Source organism: Hemiscyllium ocellatum, chromosome 4, assembly GCF_020745735.1.
Source record: "Hemiscyllium ocellatum isolate sHemOce1 chromosome 4, sHemOce1.pat.X.cur, whole genome shotgun sequence".
Lineage (NCBI taxonomy): Eukaryota > Metazoa > Chordata > Chondrichthyes > Orectolobiformes > Hemiscylliidae > Hemiscyllium > Hemiscyllium ocellatum.
The window spans coordinates 68,889,703-68,906,238 of NC_083404.1; the positions used below are offsets into that span (position 1 = coordinate 68,889,703).

Genomic DNA, 16,536 nt, shown 5'->3' on the forward strand with positions numbered 1-16,536 from the left:
ATAGAAAAAAATCACGGAGGTCACAATTTGTTTTGAACTAGCATTAACAAGGTGGCCCAAATCCATCTTGTTATCAATGTGTGTTTAAAAGTAGGAAGTACTTGTTCTTAGAAAGAATGGTAAATTAATACTCAGGTGAAGGCAAATCGTACTCTGTGGCAGTCTGAGAATATAAAACTCTTACAGACAGTTTAGTTTAAATTATTACTTTTATTTACCAACGGCATCAATGTTACACTATAACATAGATACCTTCAAGCCAGGCTTGAGCTACAGTTTTAAAACTATTAGCAGAGTAGTGAAGCCAGCTCTTACCCCTAAGAGCTCTCTCAGGCTATTCCCCTTATTGCTGCAAACAGGCTGTCTTTATACAGAAATTGAGATTAAAATTATAAAAGCACCACATGTCCTTAATCAGATAAGCAGCAATAAAATGACAAAAGTTTGCAGAGGAAGAGAAACTCATTGACAGGTCTGAGTATGCTTGACTAATTAAGCTACATGCACATCAAAGTGGGAACTCTGATCAAGCCAGGGCAAATGGCCAATTGCTTTGGCTAGATAACTTTCCCTGTTAATAGTACATCATAACGAGGGACTTGTCTAAACTATGAGGAAAAGGTCTTGAGGTAACCTTGCTCAGCTAACAAGCCCAGTATCATTGTCCGACAAAATGGCTTTTTCTTTTAGAATCATCTTAGATTTCCAAAATGCAAATTAAATTCATAACATTCCCAGATCTCAAGCTCCGGGGAACGACACAAAATCATTCAATCCATGACAAGCAAGCGTACTCAAATTCGATCACAAAGAGTTAAGATTTCCAGCAGCTTTTGTCCTCTCTCTCTCTGTCTCTCTCTCTCTATCAATGAACCTTGAACCCTTTGGTCAGTGAATGTAATTTCCAGAAGAATGTTTTTTTCTCTCTCTCTCTCTCGCTTACACAGATGAACATCTTTCAACTTTCTTACTATGTCAGTTTCAGCCTTTGTCTCATAGAGCCAGGAACCCAGATTTGATTCTACCCTGGGATGCCTGTCTGTATGCAGTTTGCACATTCTCCTTATGTCTGCATGGGTTTCCTCTGGCTGTTGTAGTTTCCTCCAACAGTCCAAAGATGTTTGGCAGCTTGGTCATGCTAGATTGTCCATAGTTTCCAGGGATGTGAAAGCAATGTGGATTAGCCATGGGAAATGCAGGGTTACATGGATAGGGGAGGGGGTCTTGGGATGGGTGGGATGCTCTTTGGAGGTTCAGAGTACATTCGATGGGCTGAATCGCCTGCTTCAACACTATAGGAATTTTATGAATAACATTACAAGTCATTCCAAACAATGTATCTCATCATCACCCTGCTATTTGTGTATTGGGGGTGCAGGTTTCACTGGCAAGGCCATCATTCCTTGTTCATCCCTAAATCTCCTTGAATGGAATACCTTGTTAGCCCATTTCAGAGAGTAGTCACATATAGGCTGGACCAGGAAGGACAGCAGATTCCCTCCATAACAGGCAATAGTGAACTAATTTTTGCAACAGTTGTTATCATTAGGCTTTTTTTAGATCAAGAGTTTTTCAATTTACATTTTACTAGTGGCTGTGGTGGATAGAATTTGAACCAATACCCTAGAGCAACAACCTGGGGTTCTGGATTTCTAGTCTGGTGATTTTACCATGACATATCTTAGCCCATCCATATCGACATATGAACAAGGAACAAGAGTAGGCCACTTGACATTTTAATCTTAACTCAACATACCTGCATATATAGTATACACAATAATCTTTCAACCGCCCTGTGATCAAGAATCTGTCCACTACTTCCTTAAAAATATTTCAACAATTCTGCATCCACTGCCTTTTGAGGAATAGGATTCCAAAACCCGCAACCTTCTAAGAGATAAAATATTTCCTCATCTCTGTTTTAAATGGTCGCTCCCTTATTTCTAAACTATAATCTCTAGTTCTCATTTCTCCCACAAGAGGAAACATCCTCCTAATCAAGACCCCTGAGGATCTTAAAATTTTCAATTAAGTCACCTCTGACTCCTGTATACTCTAGAGGATACAGGTGCAGGCTGTCATATCCAAGCAGCACTTCAACAGTATTTCACTTCTAAAGTGCATCATTAAAACAATCTTCTATAGGATGTAGGTTTGCACCTTGACCTGTAGGTTTGATATCCAGACGTTTCATTACCTGGCTAGGTAACATCATCAATGGCGACCTCCAAGTGAAGCAAAGCTGTTGCCTCCTGCTTTCTATTTATATGTTTGTCCTGGATGGGGTTCCTGGGGTTTGTGGTGATGTCATTTCCTGTTCGTTTTCTGAGGGGTTGATAGAAGAATGGAGAAAGTGAAGTCATATGGTGTGCAGGGTGTTCTAGCTAGTTGAATAAAGCAACAAGAGACAGAGAGAAGAAGTTGAAGGGAGTTTCTCGAAATGAGAAAGGTGACCAGTGGTGTTCCACAGGAATCACTGCTGGGACCACTGTTGTTTGTGATATACATACATGATTAGATTAGATTAGACTTACAGTGTGGAAACAGGCCCTTCGGCCCAACAAGTCCACACCGACCCACCGAAGCGCAACCCACCCATACCCCTACATTTTACCCCTTACCTAACACTACGGGCAATTTAGCTTGGCCAATTCACCTGACCCGCACATCTTTGTGACTGTGGGAGGAAACCGGAGCACCCGGAGGAAACCCACGCAGACACGGGGAGAACGTGCAAACTCCACACAGTCAGTCGCCTGAGTCGGGAATTGAACCCGGGTCTACAGGCGCTGTGAGGCAGCAGTGCTAACCACTGTGCCACCGTGCCGTCCATGATCTGGAAGAGGACATCATTGGTCTGATCAGCAAGTTTGCAGATGACATGAAGATTGTTGGAGTAGCAGAAAGCATAGGGGACTGTCAAAGAATACAGGAGAATATAGATAGACTGGAGAGTTGGGTAGAGAAGTGGCAGATGGAGTTAAATCCAGGAAAATGTGAGGTGTTACATTTTGGGAAGTCTAATTCTAGACCCAACTATACTGTAAATGGAAGAGCCTTGGGAAAGGTTGATGAGCAGAGAGATCTGGGAGTTGAGGTCCATTGTACGCTGAAGATGGCTGCACAGGTAGATTGAGTGGTAAAGAAGGCATATGATATGCTTGCCTTCATCAGACGGTATAAGAGCTGGCAGGTCACGTTAAAATTGTACAAGATTTTGGTTCGGCTGCATTTAGAATGCTGTGTACAGTTCTGGTCACTACATTACCAAAAGGATGCGGACGCTTTGGAGAGGGTGCAGAGAAGGTTAACGAGGATGTTGCCTGGCTTGGAAGGTGCTAGCTCTGGAGAGAGGTTGAGTAAGCAAAGAAAGAGATTGAGGGCGACCTGATTGAGGTCTATAAAATCATGAAGGGTATAGACAGGGTGGATAGAGATAAGGTTTTTCCCAGGGTGAGGGATTCAATAATGAGAGGTCACGCGTTCAAGGTGAGAGATGAAAAGTTTAAGGGGGATACACGTGAAAAGTATTTTACACAGAGAGTGCTAAGTGCCTGGAATGTGTTGCCAGCAGAGGTAGTGGAGGCAGGCATGGTAGATTCATTAAGGTGCCTCTGGACAGATGTATGAGTAGGGGAGTGGAGCAGAGGGATATAGATGCTTAGGAATTAAGTGATAGGTTTAGACAGTGTATTTGGATCAGCTCAGGCTTGGAGGGCAGAAGGGACTATAAATTTTCTTGTTCTTTGTTCTCTTATGCACACATCAAGAAAATGGCATACAGCTCAAATTCTATTGCAAGAACAAATTTTTATACTGTTTTTACAGACAAGTTTCGAACCACAAGTTTCTTTTTTTACTCCTATCTCCTCCCAATTGTATTCGCATACATCAAATCCCAATTTAGTATTTAGAACTATACCATCCAAACACATCATTACATTTTCACATCTCGGATGATAAATATGTACTTTGTTATTACCTTTTTTCAGTCCCTCCTATTGCCTGACTATCTATTTTAAGTTCCAAAGTCCATCCAGCACAAAGTTTTCAAATATTTCACATAAGTTTAAAAACATCGTGCTAGGAGCTGGCCCTATCCACAAAACTCACCAAACCACCAGAACAAGTTAACCATCATTTATGCTTTGGCTAGTTGGTCCTATTTACAGACCATCAAAGGGCTCTTAAGAATAACGTCCTTTTGGTAAGTCCTTCTGTAAGTTTCAATGAGTGTGAAGGTAATTGAAACTTACAGAATATTGAACAGCCTGAGTTGATGTTGGAAAGATGTTTCCATTGGTAGAAGAAACTAGAACCCGAGGGTACAGCCTTAGAGTAAAGGGAAGACCTTTTAGAATGGAGATAAGATGCTTAATCAGCCAGAGAGTGGTGCATCTATGTAATTCACTGCCACAGAAGGCTATGAAGGCCAGGTCATTGAATGTATTTAAGACTGAGATAGATAAGTTCTTGATTGTCAAGGGGATCAAGGGTTAAGAGGAGAAAACTGGACAATGGGGATAAGAAAGTTATCGGATATGATTGAATGGTAGAGCAGACTCTTTGGGCTGAATAGCCTATATTTTATGGACTTATGGCATCCAGTGGACCCTTTTTTAAAAGCTTTTGGATTTTTTTTTAAAAAAGAAATTGACACCAATATAACTAGCAAATGTTTTGATAAAAATTTTCAATATAAAGTCATACAGAAAAAGACCATTCAGCCCAACTTATCCATGCCAAACAAGCTTCCCATACTAAACTAGTCCCACTTGCTTGTGTTTGGCTCATTTCCCTCCAAACCTTACTTTCAGTCATTTGAAAAAAAGTTTGCTGATTTGGTGGCTCAGTGGCTAGCACAGTTGCCTCACAACAACAGGGTCCTGGGTTTGACTCCAGCCTTGGATGATTGTGCAAATTCCACACGTTCTCCTCAGGTCTGTGTGAGTTTCCCTCAGATGCTCTGATTTCCTTCCACAGTCCAAAGGTGTGCAGATTAGGTGGATTGGTTATGCTAAATTTCCCTGTAATATGCAGACTGGTTGGATTAGCTATGGGAAATGCAGTGTTAGGGTAGGAAAGTGGGTCTGAGTGGGATGCTCTTTGGGGCTCAGTGTGGGCCCTACAGGCTAAATAGCCTGCTTCCATACAGTCAGGATTCTATGATTATTTAATAGTGGGCTAGACATTCTCATGTTTATATTGTGGTAGATACATTTTCAGTGTACTAATCAAATCATGACAAGTTACTACTTTTAAATACAAGAAATATTTTTAATATAAAAAGGTTCTAAAACACCACCTAATTGCCCTGGTTCATGACAGATTTTATGTTTTATGCAAATGACTGAGGTGGAAACTCAGAAAATATATATTTCTCAAAATAAGTGCAGTTTGCATGTGGATCACCAATTGTGGCCAAAGCAACAACTCAACCCACATAATGTTGGCTTTATGTTCTTTCTAATATAAATATATATCTTATGCTGTTCTACCACAAGAGTCAGATTGCTTAGATTTAGAATTTATCTATCAATTATAACAGTACCTAAACAGTCCAAAGTTGAAACTGATCAATTTCAAAGAGGGCAAACAAACAATAAACATAATCTCAAAAGAATCTAACTGTCCAGTCCTGAATGTTAAGAAAATTACAAATGAGGTTACCGTTAGTGCTTCAAATCCATTACACAATGCTACCTGGAGATTGCAAAGTACTAAACCTCTAAGTGAGTGATAATTCATTTCCTATTGATTTGTATAGTATAAATGAAACAGTAATCATATTAACTGGACCAGGATATCTTAGAAGCACTGATCCAGGAACAAGGCATTTAGGTTTTATAATGCAATGTTGAATAGACAACTGAAAACAGCCCAAAGTTCTGTTTTAATTAAGTACATTTTCATGCCAACATGATTTCAACAAATCATCCCAAAAGAATTGCACTTTGGCAAATTCCAAATCCAATCTAACATTCTTTACTTTATTATTTAACAGGATGCAGACATCTCTGGCTAGGCCAGCATTCTTCATTGGGTCCTAGTAGCCCCTGAGAAGGTGGTGGTGAGCTGCCTTTTTCAACTGCTTTGTCCTTGAGGTGCAGGTAGTTACACTATGACAGTAGAAGGGAGTGATAGGATTTGTGACTCTTAGGCAAGTTACTACAGACACCTTGACAAGTTACTACAGTGCATTTTATAGATGGCGCACATGGCTGCTACTGGGAATTGAGTTTTTTTGAGTCAGTTAAAGATGGTGAAATTAAGTATCAATCAAGTGGACTACATTGCCCTGGATAGTATTAACCTTCTTGACTGTTCATTCATTCAGGCAAGTGAAGAATATTTCACCACATTTCTGACATGTGCCTTGACATGTGGAGAGACATTAGGAAATCCGAGTCTAAGTTAGTTGCCACAAAATTCACAGCTTAAATATTTAGATTCTTTCTTGGTGGCAATAGCCATTGCTTGGCACTTGTGTGACCCAAATGTTACTTGCCATATAACAGCCCATTCCTGAGTATAATCTGGATCTTAACGCTCTTCAAGCAAAGTGCTTCCATATGTTATGATGCTATCACTTTAACACGGTTATTTTGTCCTTGGGTCTTTGAAAGAGAGGTTGTAAAGGCAGAGGTGCCGAAATGTCTCAGAGGAGCCAAGTCTAACAATGGCAGGAGCATGTCCAGTTCAGGATTTTTCTATTTTGGTTTATTTTCAGCAGAAAATATATTGGTAGCAGGCATAGAACTGCTGCAGATGATCCCTGGCTGACTTTTCTCTCTGAAATCTTTCCTGCCTGTAAGAACTTGTGTTTGAATTTACCTATTGCCAAGGTGTGTGTTTATGATAGGTTATAGCTCCTTAATTAAGTTGCAGTTTTGAGTCAGTTGAGTTTTCAAATAGTTGTTATTCTAAATGGTTTTCTTTTGTTTGTGGTTCAACTATAGTAATTAAATGTGCTTTGCTTAAAGCTTGACCAGTTGCATTACATCTGGACTATCCACTTCACATCTGCCTTTAAAATAAGAAAAGTTAGGGTCTCGGTTATCTTCTTAAATATTTAGAGGGGGTCTGGTCCATAACACATACCTGTAGAAAAAAGTAAAAGTAGGACTGGCAGCATCTATGGAGGGAGAAACAGTTAATGTGGAGTCCTGTATTCCTTTGTAGTCAGCATCCAAATGTTAACTTTTTCTCTACAGATGCAGCCAGACCTCTTAAGTTTTTTCAGCATTCTCTGTGTTTTAACATTTTCAACATCTGCAGTATTTTGCATTTATAGAAGTGGAATGTTCTGCTACAGCTGTACAAAGTATTAGTGGGATCACATCTTGAATATGAGAAAATTATCTCATTTAGAAAAAAATATAAATGAAGATGTAGTTTAGAGAAGGTTCGTTTGATGTGTCAAATAGATTGATTTTAAAAAATGAAAAAAATAAACACTTTGTGAATAAATCTACTTAAAGACTGGCTTTTTTTTGCCTTCACCAACTGACTATCGAGAGTATAACATCCTGTTATAACACCCTTGTGATGAAGGGATGGTCATTGGTGAAGTGAGAAGATGCAGATGGTTGGCCCTAGGACACCAACTTGAGAAATTTTCATAATATTATCCAGGGGTGAGATCCAGCCTCCAGCAGCCACATTTCCCTTGCACGAGGTAGGACTTCAAAAGCACAGAAACTGCCTCCACCCACCAATTCCTATTGACTCCAGTTTTGCTAGAGCCACTTAATATCATTGACTGTCAAATATTGCCTTGCTTTCAAGGGCAGTCATTTTCATCTCGTTTTTGGAATTGAACTCTTGTGTATATTGGGACCAAGTCTAAAAGAAGATTCAGCCCATAGCTTTTGCAGTTATGAGTATGTATAGTTAGTATCTTGCTATCAAGTGGAACAAATTATATGTTTTTTTCCTTTAATGTGTAAGGCTCTGAAGTCATTAAGGGTAGGTATATTTATGTGGCAACCCTCTCCAGTGATATAGTTTACCAGCATTCACAAGTGGATATAGCAGGACAGCGGATCCATCGTTCACGGAATCACTTAACTCTACCACTTACTGTTTCGACTGTTTAGCACATAAATAGCTCCATTCAGTAACTTAGGTTGATACCTTATTTTAGGTATGCCTGGTGCTGCTCCAGGTACACTCCCTTGCACTCTTCATTTAACAAAAGTTGATCTCCTGGTGGAACAGAGAAACCATGAGGTTACAGTTTGTGATTAAGTACAATTCTGCTCCTTATGGTCCATATTAATTCTTGGAAGCCCAATTTTGAATCATCAGATCTGTTCGAAATCTATCCCATTTAGCTCTGAGGTAATGCTACACAACTTGATGTGAAGACAAACTTCACCTTTCCACAACAATTGGCAAGAGTAACCACTGCGCAATGCCATGGACTGATGCATGTGGCAGGCTGGTTGGTGAGGAATACAAAGTTTTTTCCCCTTGTTGGTTCCCTCATCACTGCAACAGACCCAATCTAGCAGCTATGACCTTTTGGACCTGACTAGTAGTGGTGCTACGGATTACTCTTGTTGGATATTGAAGACCTCAACCCAGAGTATATTCTGTGCCCTTGCTATGCTCAGTGTTTCCTCCAAAAAATTAGAGGTTTACAGATTTACGAGGTGAAGGAGAGTTTTGGAGGAGAGTCAATAGAAAGCAATCAGAAAGTTCCCTGACTTGCATTTGACTTGATGCGTTTGAGACTTCTTACACTCTGGAGTCAGTGGGAACACCCAGGGCAGCTCCCTCCTGACTGTATAACAGTATGCCACCATCTCTGCTGACTCTGTACTGCTGATAGGACAGGATACAATCAGGGATGGTGGTATCATACACACAATTATACTTCTAGACAATATAAAGCTGTTGTTCAACTAGTCTGTGGGACACCTCTCTCAACTATGTTAAGCCCACTTTGTTAGCAAAGAATGTTTTTCAGGCCGTTGTCTGTGACACTTTGGTTGATGCCAGAAAGTCTATGTTGTTATGACATTTTCTTTTTTAAGAACATTAGTGAACCAGATGGGATTTTGCTACAATCTACAATGTTTTTGTAGTCAACATTAAGCTAGCTTTTAATTCAAGAGTTATTACTTGAATTTAAATTCAATTACATTCCATGATAGGGATTGAACCCAAGACTCTAGAGCCGAAGTCTGGGGACCTGGATTACTAGGAGAAAGTGAGGACTGCAGATGCTGGAGATCAGAGCTTAAAAATGTGTTGCTGGAAAAGCACAGCAGCATCAAAGGACTTATGCCCATAACATCGATTCTCCTGTTCCTTTGATGCTGCCTGACCTGCTGCGCTTTTTCAGCAACACATTTTTAAGACCTGGATTACTAGCCCAGGGTACATTAATACTAAGCCACCACGATGAATGATTATAGGGGGCATGCAGGAATATAGAGTTAAGATTAAAATCAGATGAGGCATGACTTTACTGAATGCAGAAGCAAGCTCGGAGAGCCACTTTTGTTTCTATGTTTTCACCTAGATTTTTTTCTGTCATTAGTAAACCATAACAAAAGTGTTCAATTTTTATGAAGTAAAGTTACAACCTTTTGGCAGGGATGAAGTAATGGTGAAGAGACAAAGACTATGCATTATTGCATCATCCTGTAGGGAATGGTACTGACAATTTCTGGTTTGACTAAATTCATCACGTGGAGTGAACAACAAAAAATCTGACTTCGTCAAGAGGAGAAAAAACTCCAGGTTCATGAAACATGCAAGGGAACTTCTTGCCATACCTGAAGATTTAGTCCTAGCGTTTTGCCTGTTGCCTGACAGTTCAGAGACAAGTCTTTGCCTATAATCATCTGGAGAGCAAATGCCAACTGTGTTAAGTACTGAGTTGTGCAACTAAATTGAAAGCAGAAGTAAGTATCTTGGAAATAGATCTATCAATGTTAGTCAAACTGTTACCAGCATAATAGGGAATATTCAAATGTTTTTTATATTCACTGTTTGATAATTTTCAAGCACAAAAACGGTGTTCATGGCTCAATAGCGTGTGAACAAAAGATGGAGATGCGAACTGGATGCTTCAGCTCACTCCAACCATACAAAACGCTAGGTCTAAATCTTCAGGTATGGCAAGAAGTTCCCTTGCAAATCCATTCTTCTTTCAACATTATTCTGGTTTGTCTGCAATTCTTAAGCTTAAGTTTGAACTGATTAAAATGTTGAAACACCACTGAATTTACCATTTATGAATATAACCAGGCATGCATAACTACATTCCCCAAAAGCAAAACCAGCTGTACCAAATATTTTAGGAAGAATATTCAATTACATACATCAAATGCTCACCTTCAAGTGGTATGACTATTTCATGAAATACACAAGAACATATAAATTAGCAGATCATTCAGCCCTCGAGCTAGTTCAGCCTTTTAAGATGATCATGGGTTAATTTGGTGTTGACTTGCACACTCCCCTCTATGCCAATAACCTTAGACTTTCTAACCTTACAGGAAGTTACCTACCTCCATCTCAATAGTATTCAATGAGCTAGCCTCCTTAAACAGAGTATTCCAGAGTCGTATGTTGTTTTGAGAGAAAAACAAATTCTTCTCATCTCCATTTTAAAAGGGTGACCCTGATTTTAAAAATTGCCGTCTGGTTCTGGACTCAAGAGGAAACATCCGTTCAATATCCACATTGTTGAGACCATTTAGGGTCTTAAGGCAGTTCAATCAAATCATCCGTAAATCTTCTGAACAAGAACAGTCTGTCCAATCTATCCTCAAATTAACCCATTTATTTCTTTAATCAAGCTAGCTAACCCCTTCCAAACTGCCTCCTATGCATTAACACTTTTTCTTACAGAGCAAAACTGCACACAATTTAAGATATGGTCAAGGCTCCATAAAATTGAAGCGTAATATCCTTCGTTTTATGTTCAATTCCTTGTGAAATAATGAATTGCATCCATTAGTCTTCTTAATTATTGGCTGTATTTGCATACTAATGTCTTGCTACTTGTGTCCAAAAATACTCAGATTTCTCCATTTCAGAATTGTGCATTCTTCATTTATGTAAAAATGTTTTTTTCAATTCTTCTTGCCTAAATGAAAAAAATCACATTTTCCCACTTCATACCCCCAACGGCCAGATTTTCACCGACCTTTGTAATTTTGAAATTTAGTTTTCAGTGACCATAATTCAGTTATGTTTAGTTTAGTGATGGAAACAAATAGGTACATGCCACAGGGCAAAAGTTATCGATGGGGCAAGGACAATTATAATGCAATTAGACAAGACTTAGGATGCATAGAATGGGGCAGCAAAATGCAGGGGATGGGGACAATCAAAATGTGGACCTGGTTTAAGGAACAGATATTGGATGTTCTTGATAGGTATGTCCCTGTCAGGCAGGGAGGAAATGATAAAGGTAAGAGAACCGTGGTTTACTACAGAAATTGCATCTCTTGTTAAGTGGAAGAAGGAGATTTATATGATGAGACGAGATGGTGCAGATGAGGCGATGGAGCGTTACAGGTTAGCTAGGAAGAATTTAAAGAGAGGGTTAAGAAGAGCAAAGAGGGGACATGAGCAGTCTTCAAAATAAAGGAGAACCCTAAAGCTTTCTATAGGTATGTGAGGAATAAAAAGGATGACTAGGGTAGGAATAGGGTCAGTCAAAGATAGAAGTGGGAAGTTGTGTGTAGACCCTGTGGAGATCAGAGAGATGCTAAATGAATATTTCTCATTAGTTTTCACTCAGGAAAAGGAGAATACTATAGATGAGAAGAATGAGGTACGAGATATTAGACTAGAAATGATCAAGGCTAGTAAGGAAGAGGAGTTATCAATTCTAGGAGTGAAAAGTAGACAAGTCCTCTGAGCCAGATGGGATTTATCCAAGGATTCTCTGGGAAGCAAGGGAGAAGATGTTGGCATCTTTGGCTTTGATCTTTGAGTCATCATTTTCTACAGGTTTAGTACCAGAGGACTGGAAGATTGCAAATGTTGCACCCTTGTTCAAGAAGGGCAGTAGATATGACCTAGGTAATTATTGACCAGTGAGCCTTACATCTGTTGTAGGAGAAGTTTTGGAAAGGATTATAAGAGATAGAATTTATAATCATCTAGCAAGTAACAGTTTGATTGGAGATAGTCAACTTAGTTTCGTCAAGGGCATGTCATGTCTCACAAACCTGAGTTTTTTGAGAAGATGACCAAGCATATGGATGAGGGTAGGGCAGTTGACGTGGTGTACGTGGACTTCCGTAAAGCCTTTGATAAGGTTCCACATGGTAGGCTGTTGGAGAAAATGCAGAGGCATGGGATTGAGGGTGATTTAGCAGTTTGGATTAGAAACTGGCTTTCTGAAAGAAGGCAGCGAGTGGGGTTGATGGAAAATATTCAGCCTGGAGTCCAGTTGCTAGTGGTGTGCCACAAGGATCTGTTTTGAGACCACTGCTGTTTGTCATTTTTATAAATGACTTGGAAGCAGGCATAGGTGGATGGGTTAGTAAGTTTGCAGATGACACTAAAGCCGGTGGAGTAGTGGACAGTGTGGAAGAATGTTGTAGGTTGCAGGGGACTTGGATAAACTGCAGAATTGGGCTGAGATGTGGCAAATGGAGTTCAATGCAGATAAATGTGAGGTGATTCACTTTACAGGAAGGCAGAATATTGTGTCAATGGAAAGATTCTTGGTAGAGTGGATATGCAGAGGGATCTTGCAGTCCATATACATAGATCCCTAAAGTTGCCACCCAAGGTTGAGAGTGCTGTTAAGAAGGCATACGGTGTATTAAGTTTTATTGGTAGAGGGACTGAGTTCTGGAGCAGTAATGTCATGCTGCAACTATACAAAACGCTAGTGCGGCTGTACTTGGAATATTGTATACAGTTCTGGTTGCCCCATTACAGGAAGGATGTGGAAGCACTGGAAAAGGTGCAGAGATTTACCAAGATGTTGCCTGGTCTGGAGGAAAAGTCTTATGAGGAAGGGCTAAGAGACTTGGGTCTGCTCTCATTGGAAAGAATAAGGATAAGAAGGGATTTGATAGAGACATACAAGATGATCAGAGCATTAGATAGAGTGGACAGTGAAAGTCTTTTTCCTAGGATGAAGATGTCAGCTTGTATGAGAGGGCATATCTACTAATTGAGGGATGATAGATTTAAGATAGATGTCAGAGGCTGGTTCTTTTACTCAGAATGGTAAGGGCATGGAATGCCTTACCTGCCAATGTAGTTAACTCAGCCACATTTGGGAGATTTAAACAATCCTTGGATAAGTACATGGATGATGATGGGATAGTGTAGGGGGGTGGGCTTAGATTAGTTCACAGGGCGGTGCAACAAAGGCCTTTCTTCGCTATATTGTTTCATGTTCAATATTCCCTCATCTAAGTCCAGCATATAAATTGCAAAAAGATTGAAGCACTTGTTACATCCTGTCAATATGGAAACAATCTATATTTATGCATACTCTTTTCAGTCAGACTGTCTCCTATGTATGCTGGCATGCTATCCACCACACCACATCCTTTTATTTTTTGCAAAAGCTGTTACATGCAACTTATGCGAACAGATTTTCCTTGTTTATTCCTTTAAAGAATTCCAATAAATTGATCAAAGATGATTTGCATTTTACAAAAACCATTCTGACTCACGATTATCTTGAGTTTTTTTTTATTCCCAGTTAGAACCTTCTCATGATTAATTCAAACAAACATCAGACTAACTAGCCCAGACTTTGCAGTTTTCTGCCTCTCTCTCTCTCTCATGGGCTAAATTTGCTACTTTCCAGTGTTATGCAACTGTTTCATAATCCAAATTTTATAAAATTAACACCAATTAATCTATTACTCCATGAACTACCTCTTAAGACTCTAAAATGAAGTAATCAACAATTGTAAGAGGAGACAAAATAACTTAATTTATTCAGAAAATATGCTTCATAATTACTGGATCAAACAATTTAGCTTCTGCAGGGTTATTTTATTGCATGGAGATAAAAAAGGGAAAGGGGCATAGTAGTAAACAAAAAATATTTTCCTTGATGCCAAAATGGATTTTTATTTGTTTACATTTCTCTTCAGGTTCGAGACTCAGTTTTCAGGACATCCAATGAGTCTAAATGGCTAAAAATAAAAAATAATGCAATTCATATCAAGAGAAATAAATAAATAAAGACAACATCTTAGAAAGTTATGGAAAAGATGTGTAAAAGCAGAAACTTAAGTTATAATTTATTTCCATTCTACATATTAAAACATATTTATACATTCATATTTTGAATGCATAATACAAACCAAAAATATCATATGGAAGATGTTACTATGTATTTGGTTGATTCCCATAAATCAAAGTAAAAGGCAATAAATATTGTATGACAGCCAGAAAAATCCAGTTTTCTTTCCAAGTACCAAAAGAATTTCAAAGTCACAATGTGCACTGTACCAACAGGAGCATAAATAAAATTAGTTGATGTACTTAATGTTTAGCAGACAAGCAAGGATTCATCATCACTGGTTTCATTCTTCAATGTTGCTTCAAGGCATTCCTCAGGGATCTGGGCTGTATGTACCATCCCACAGTTCTCACAAGGTCCATCTCTATTATTAGACTGTTCTCTGTGAGGAAGTGAAACGCAATTCTTCCTGCATCCCTGCAAACTATTAGAGCCAGGGTCAGTTACTGGTCTGCAATGGTCCCTCACATCCACACCTGATGCTGCATCAGAAATTGGAATTAACAATTCAACATCATCATCATCATCATTATCATCTCTTCCATGCACTCTATTATCAAGCTGTCTCAAGGGACTCTGGTTCTGTCCTGCTAAACTGCATCTCCCAATAGAAATCCGCACTCTGCGCAAACTCTGTGTTACCCTACTCAGTGCGCTGCTCAACTGCTGTCTTGCTGGACTAATGCTTGGCTGCTCTGAGGTTCCCAATTGTGAAGGAACAATGTCTGTAGTAATAGTAGTATGGCAGCCAGTGGAGATTCCAGTTGCTCCAACAATAGCTTCTACTACAGAGGTTGGTGCAGCTTTTTGAGGTAGAGGGGCAACAACACCACCAACCGCCCCTGGTATGTCTCGCTGCTCATCATCTCTATCTGCATCATCAGAATCAAGCATCAAAAGACTTCTGTGCAGACTGCTCCTTTCTGGTTCTCTTGTAACGTGTTGCTCACCAGCTGTGTCACTTCCATCAGTTGACACAAGCGCTAGAGATCCTGAATTCCTGGATCTTGCAAAGCTAAAGACACGGTTCCAGAGGTTAGATTGTCGAGTGGATGTGGTGGATCGAAAAGAGGTTAATCCAAGTTGTGATCGTACTGCCAATCGGAGATTTTCCAAAATGGATGCCTAAAACATAATTGAAGACAATTAGCTTCAGTAGCAAACCTTACAAAAACTAGTTTATATTGTTCCAATCATGTTCTCTTCAAATCCTTGAGAAACTTAAAACAAATATTACAATAAAAAACATTTTGCAAACAACCATGCAGCAGAAAATAATTTATTGGTTTTGGTACTGTTGGGTGAAAGAAAAACATTTAGTTGTATATGAAAGCTTTCATTAATCAGATTGATTGAGTTTTTTGAAGAAGTAACACAAAGAATTGATGAGGACAGAACGGTGGATGTGATCTATATGGACTTCAGTAAGGTATTTGACAAGGTTCCCCATGGGAGACTAGCTAGCAAAGTTAGATCTCATGCAATACAGGGAGAACTAGCCTTCTGGATACAGAACTGGCTCAAAGTTAGAAGACAGAGGGTGGTGGTGGAGGGTTGCTTCTCAGACTGGAGGTCTGTGACCAGTGGAATGCCACAAGGATTGGTGCTGGGTCCACTATTTTTCGTCATTTATATAAATGATTTTGATGTGAGTATAAGAGGTATAGTTAGTAAGTTTGCAGATAAAACCAAAATTGAAGGCGTAGAGGACAGTAAAGAAGGTTATCTCAGATTACAACGGGATATTGATCAGATGGGCCAATGGGCTGAGAAATGGCAGATGGAGTTTAATTTAGATAAATGCGAGATGCTGCATTTTGGGAAAGTAAATCTCAGCAGGACTTATACACTTATTGGTAAGGTCCGAGGGAGTGTTGCTGAATAAAGAGACCATGAAGTGCAAGTTCATATCTCCTTGAAAGTAGAGTCGCAGGTAGAAAGAATAGTGAAGGTGTCTAGATTAGATTAGATTACTTACAGTGTGGAAACAGGCCCTTCGGCCCAACAAGTCCACACCGACCCGCCGAAGCGCAACCCTCCCATACCCCTACATTTTACCATTACCTAACACTATGGACAATTTAGCATAGCCAATTCACCTAACCCGCACATCTTTGGACTGTGGGAGGAAACCGGAGCACCCGGAGGAAACTCACGCAGACACGGGGAGAACGTGCAAACTCCACACAGTCAGTCACCTGAGGCGGGAATTGAACCCGGGTCTCTGGCGCTATGAGGCAACAGTGCTAACTGCTGTGCCACCGTGTCGTTTGGTATGCTTTCCT

The 16,536-nt window shown here is 39.7% G+C and overlaps 1 protein-coding gene across 1 annotated transcript in view; it reads right to left on the minus strand.

Moving 5' to 3' along the window:
- Window positions 1-14,344: 14,344 nt before the first annotated feature.
- The window catches only part of lrp12 (low density lipoprotein receptor-related protein 12), an 83,789-nt gene continuing 81,597 nt past the window's right edge, over window positions 14,345-16,536 (minus strand). Inside the window, exon 7 of the mRNA XM_060824316.1 lies at window positions 14,345-15,376. Coding sequence (XP_060680299.1) covers window positions 14,501-15,376 — 876 coding nt within the window. The 3' untranslated portion in view covers window positions 14,345-14,500. The remainder of the gene's footprint in view (window positions 15,377-16,536) is intronic.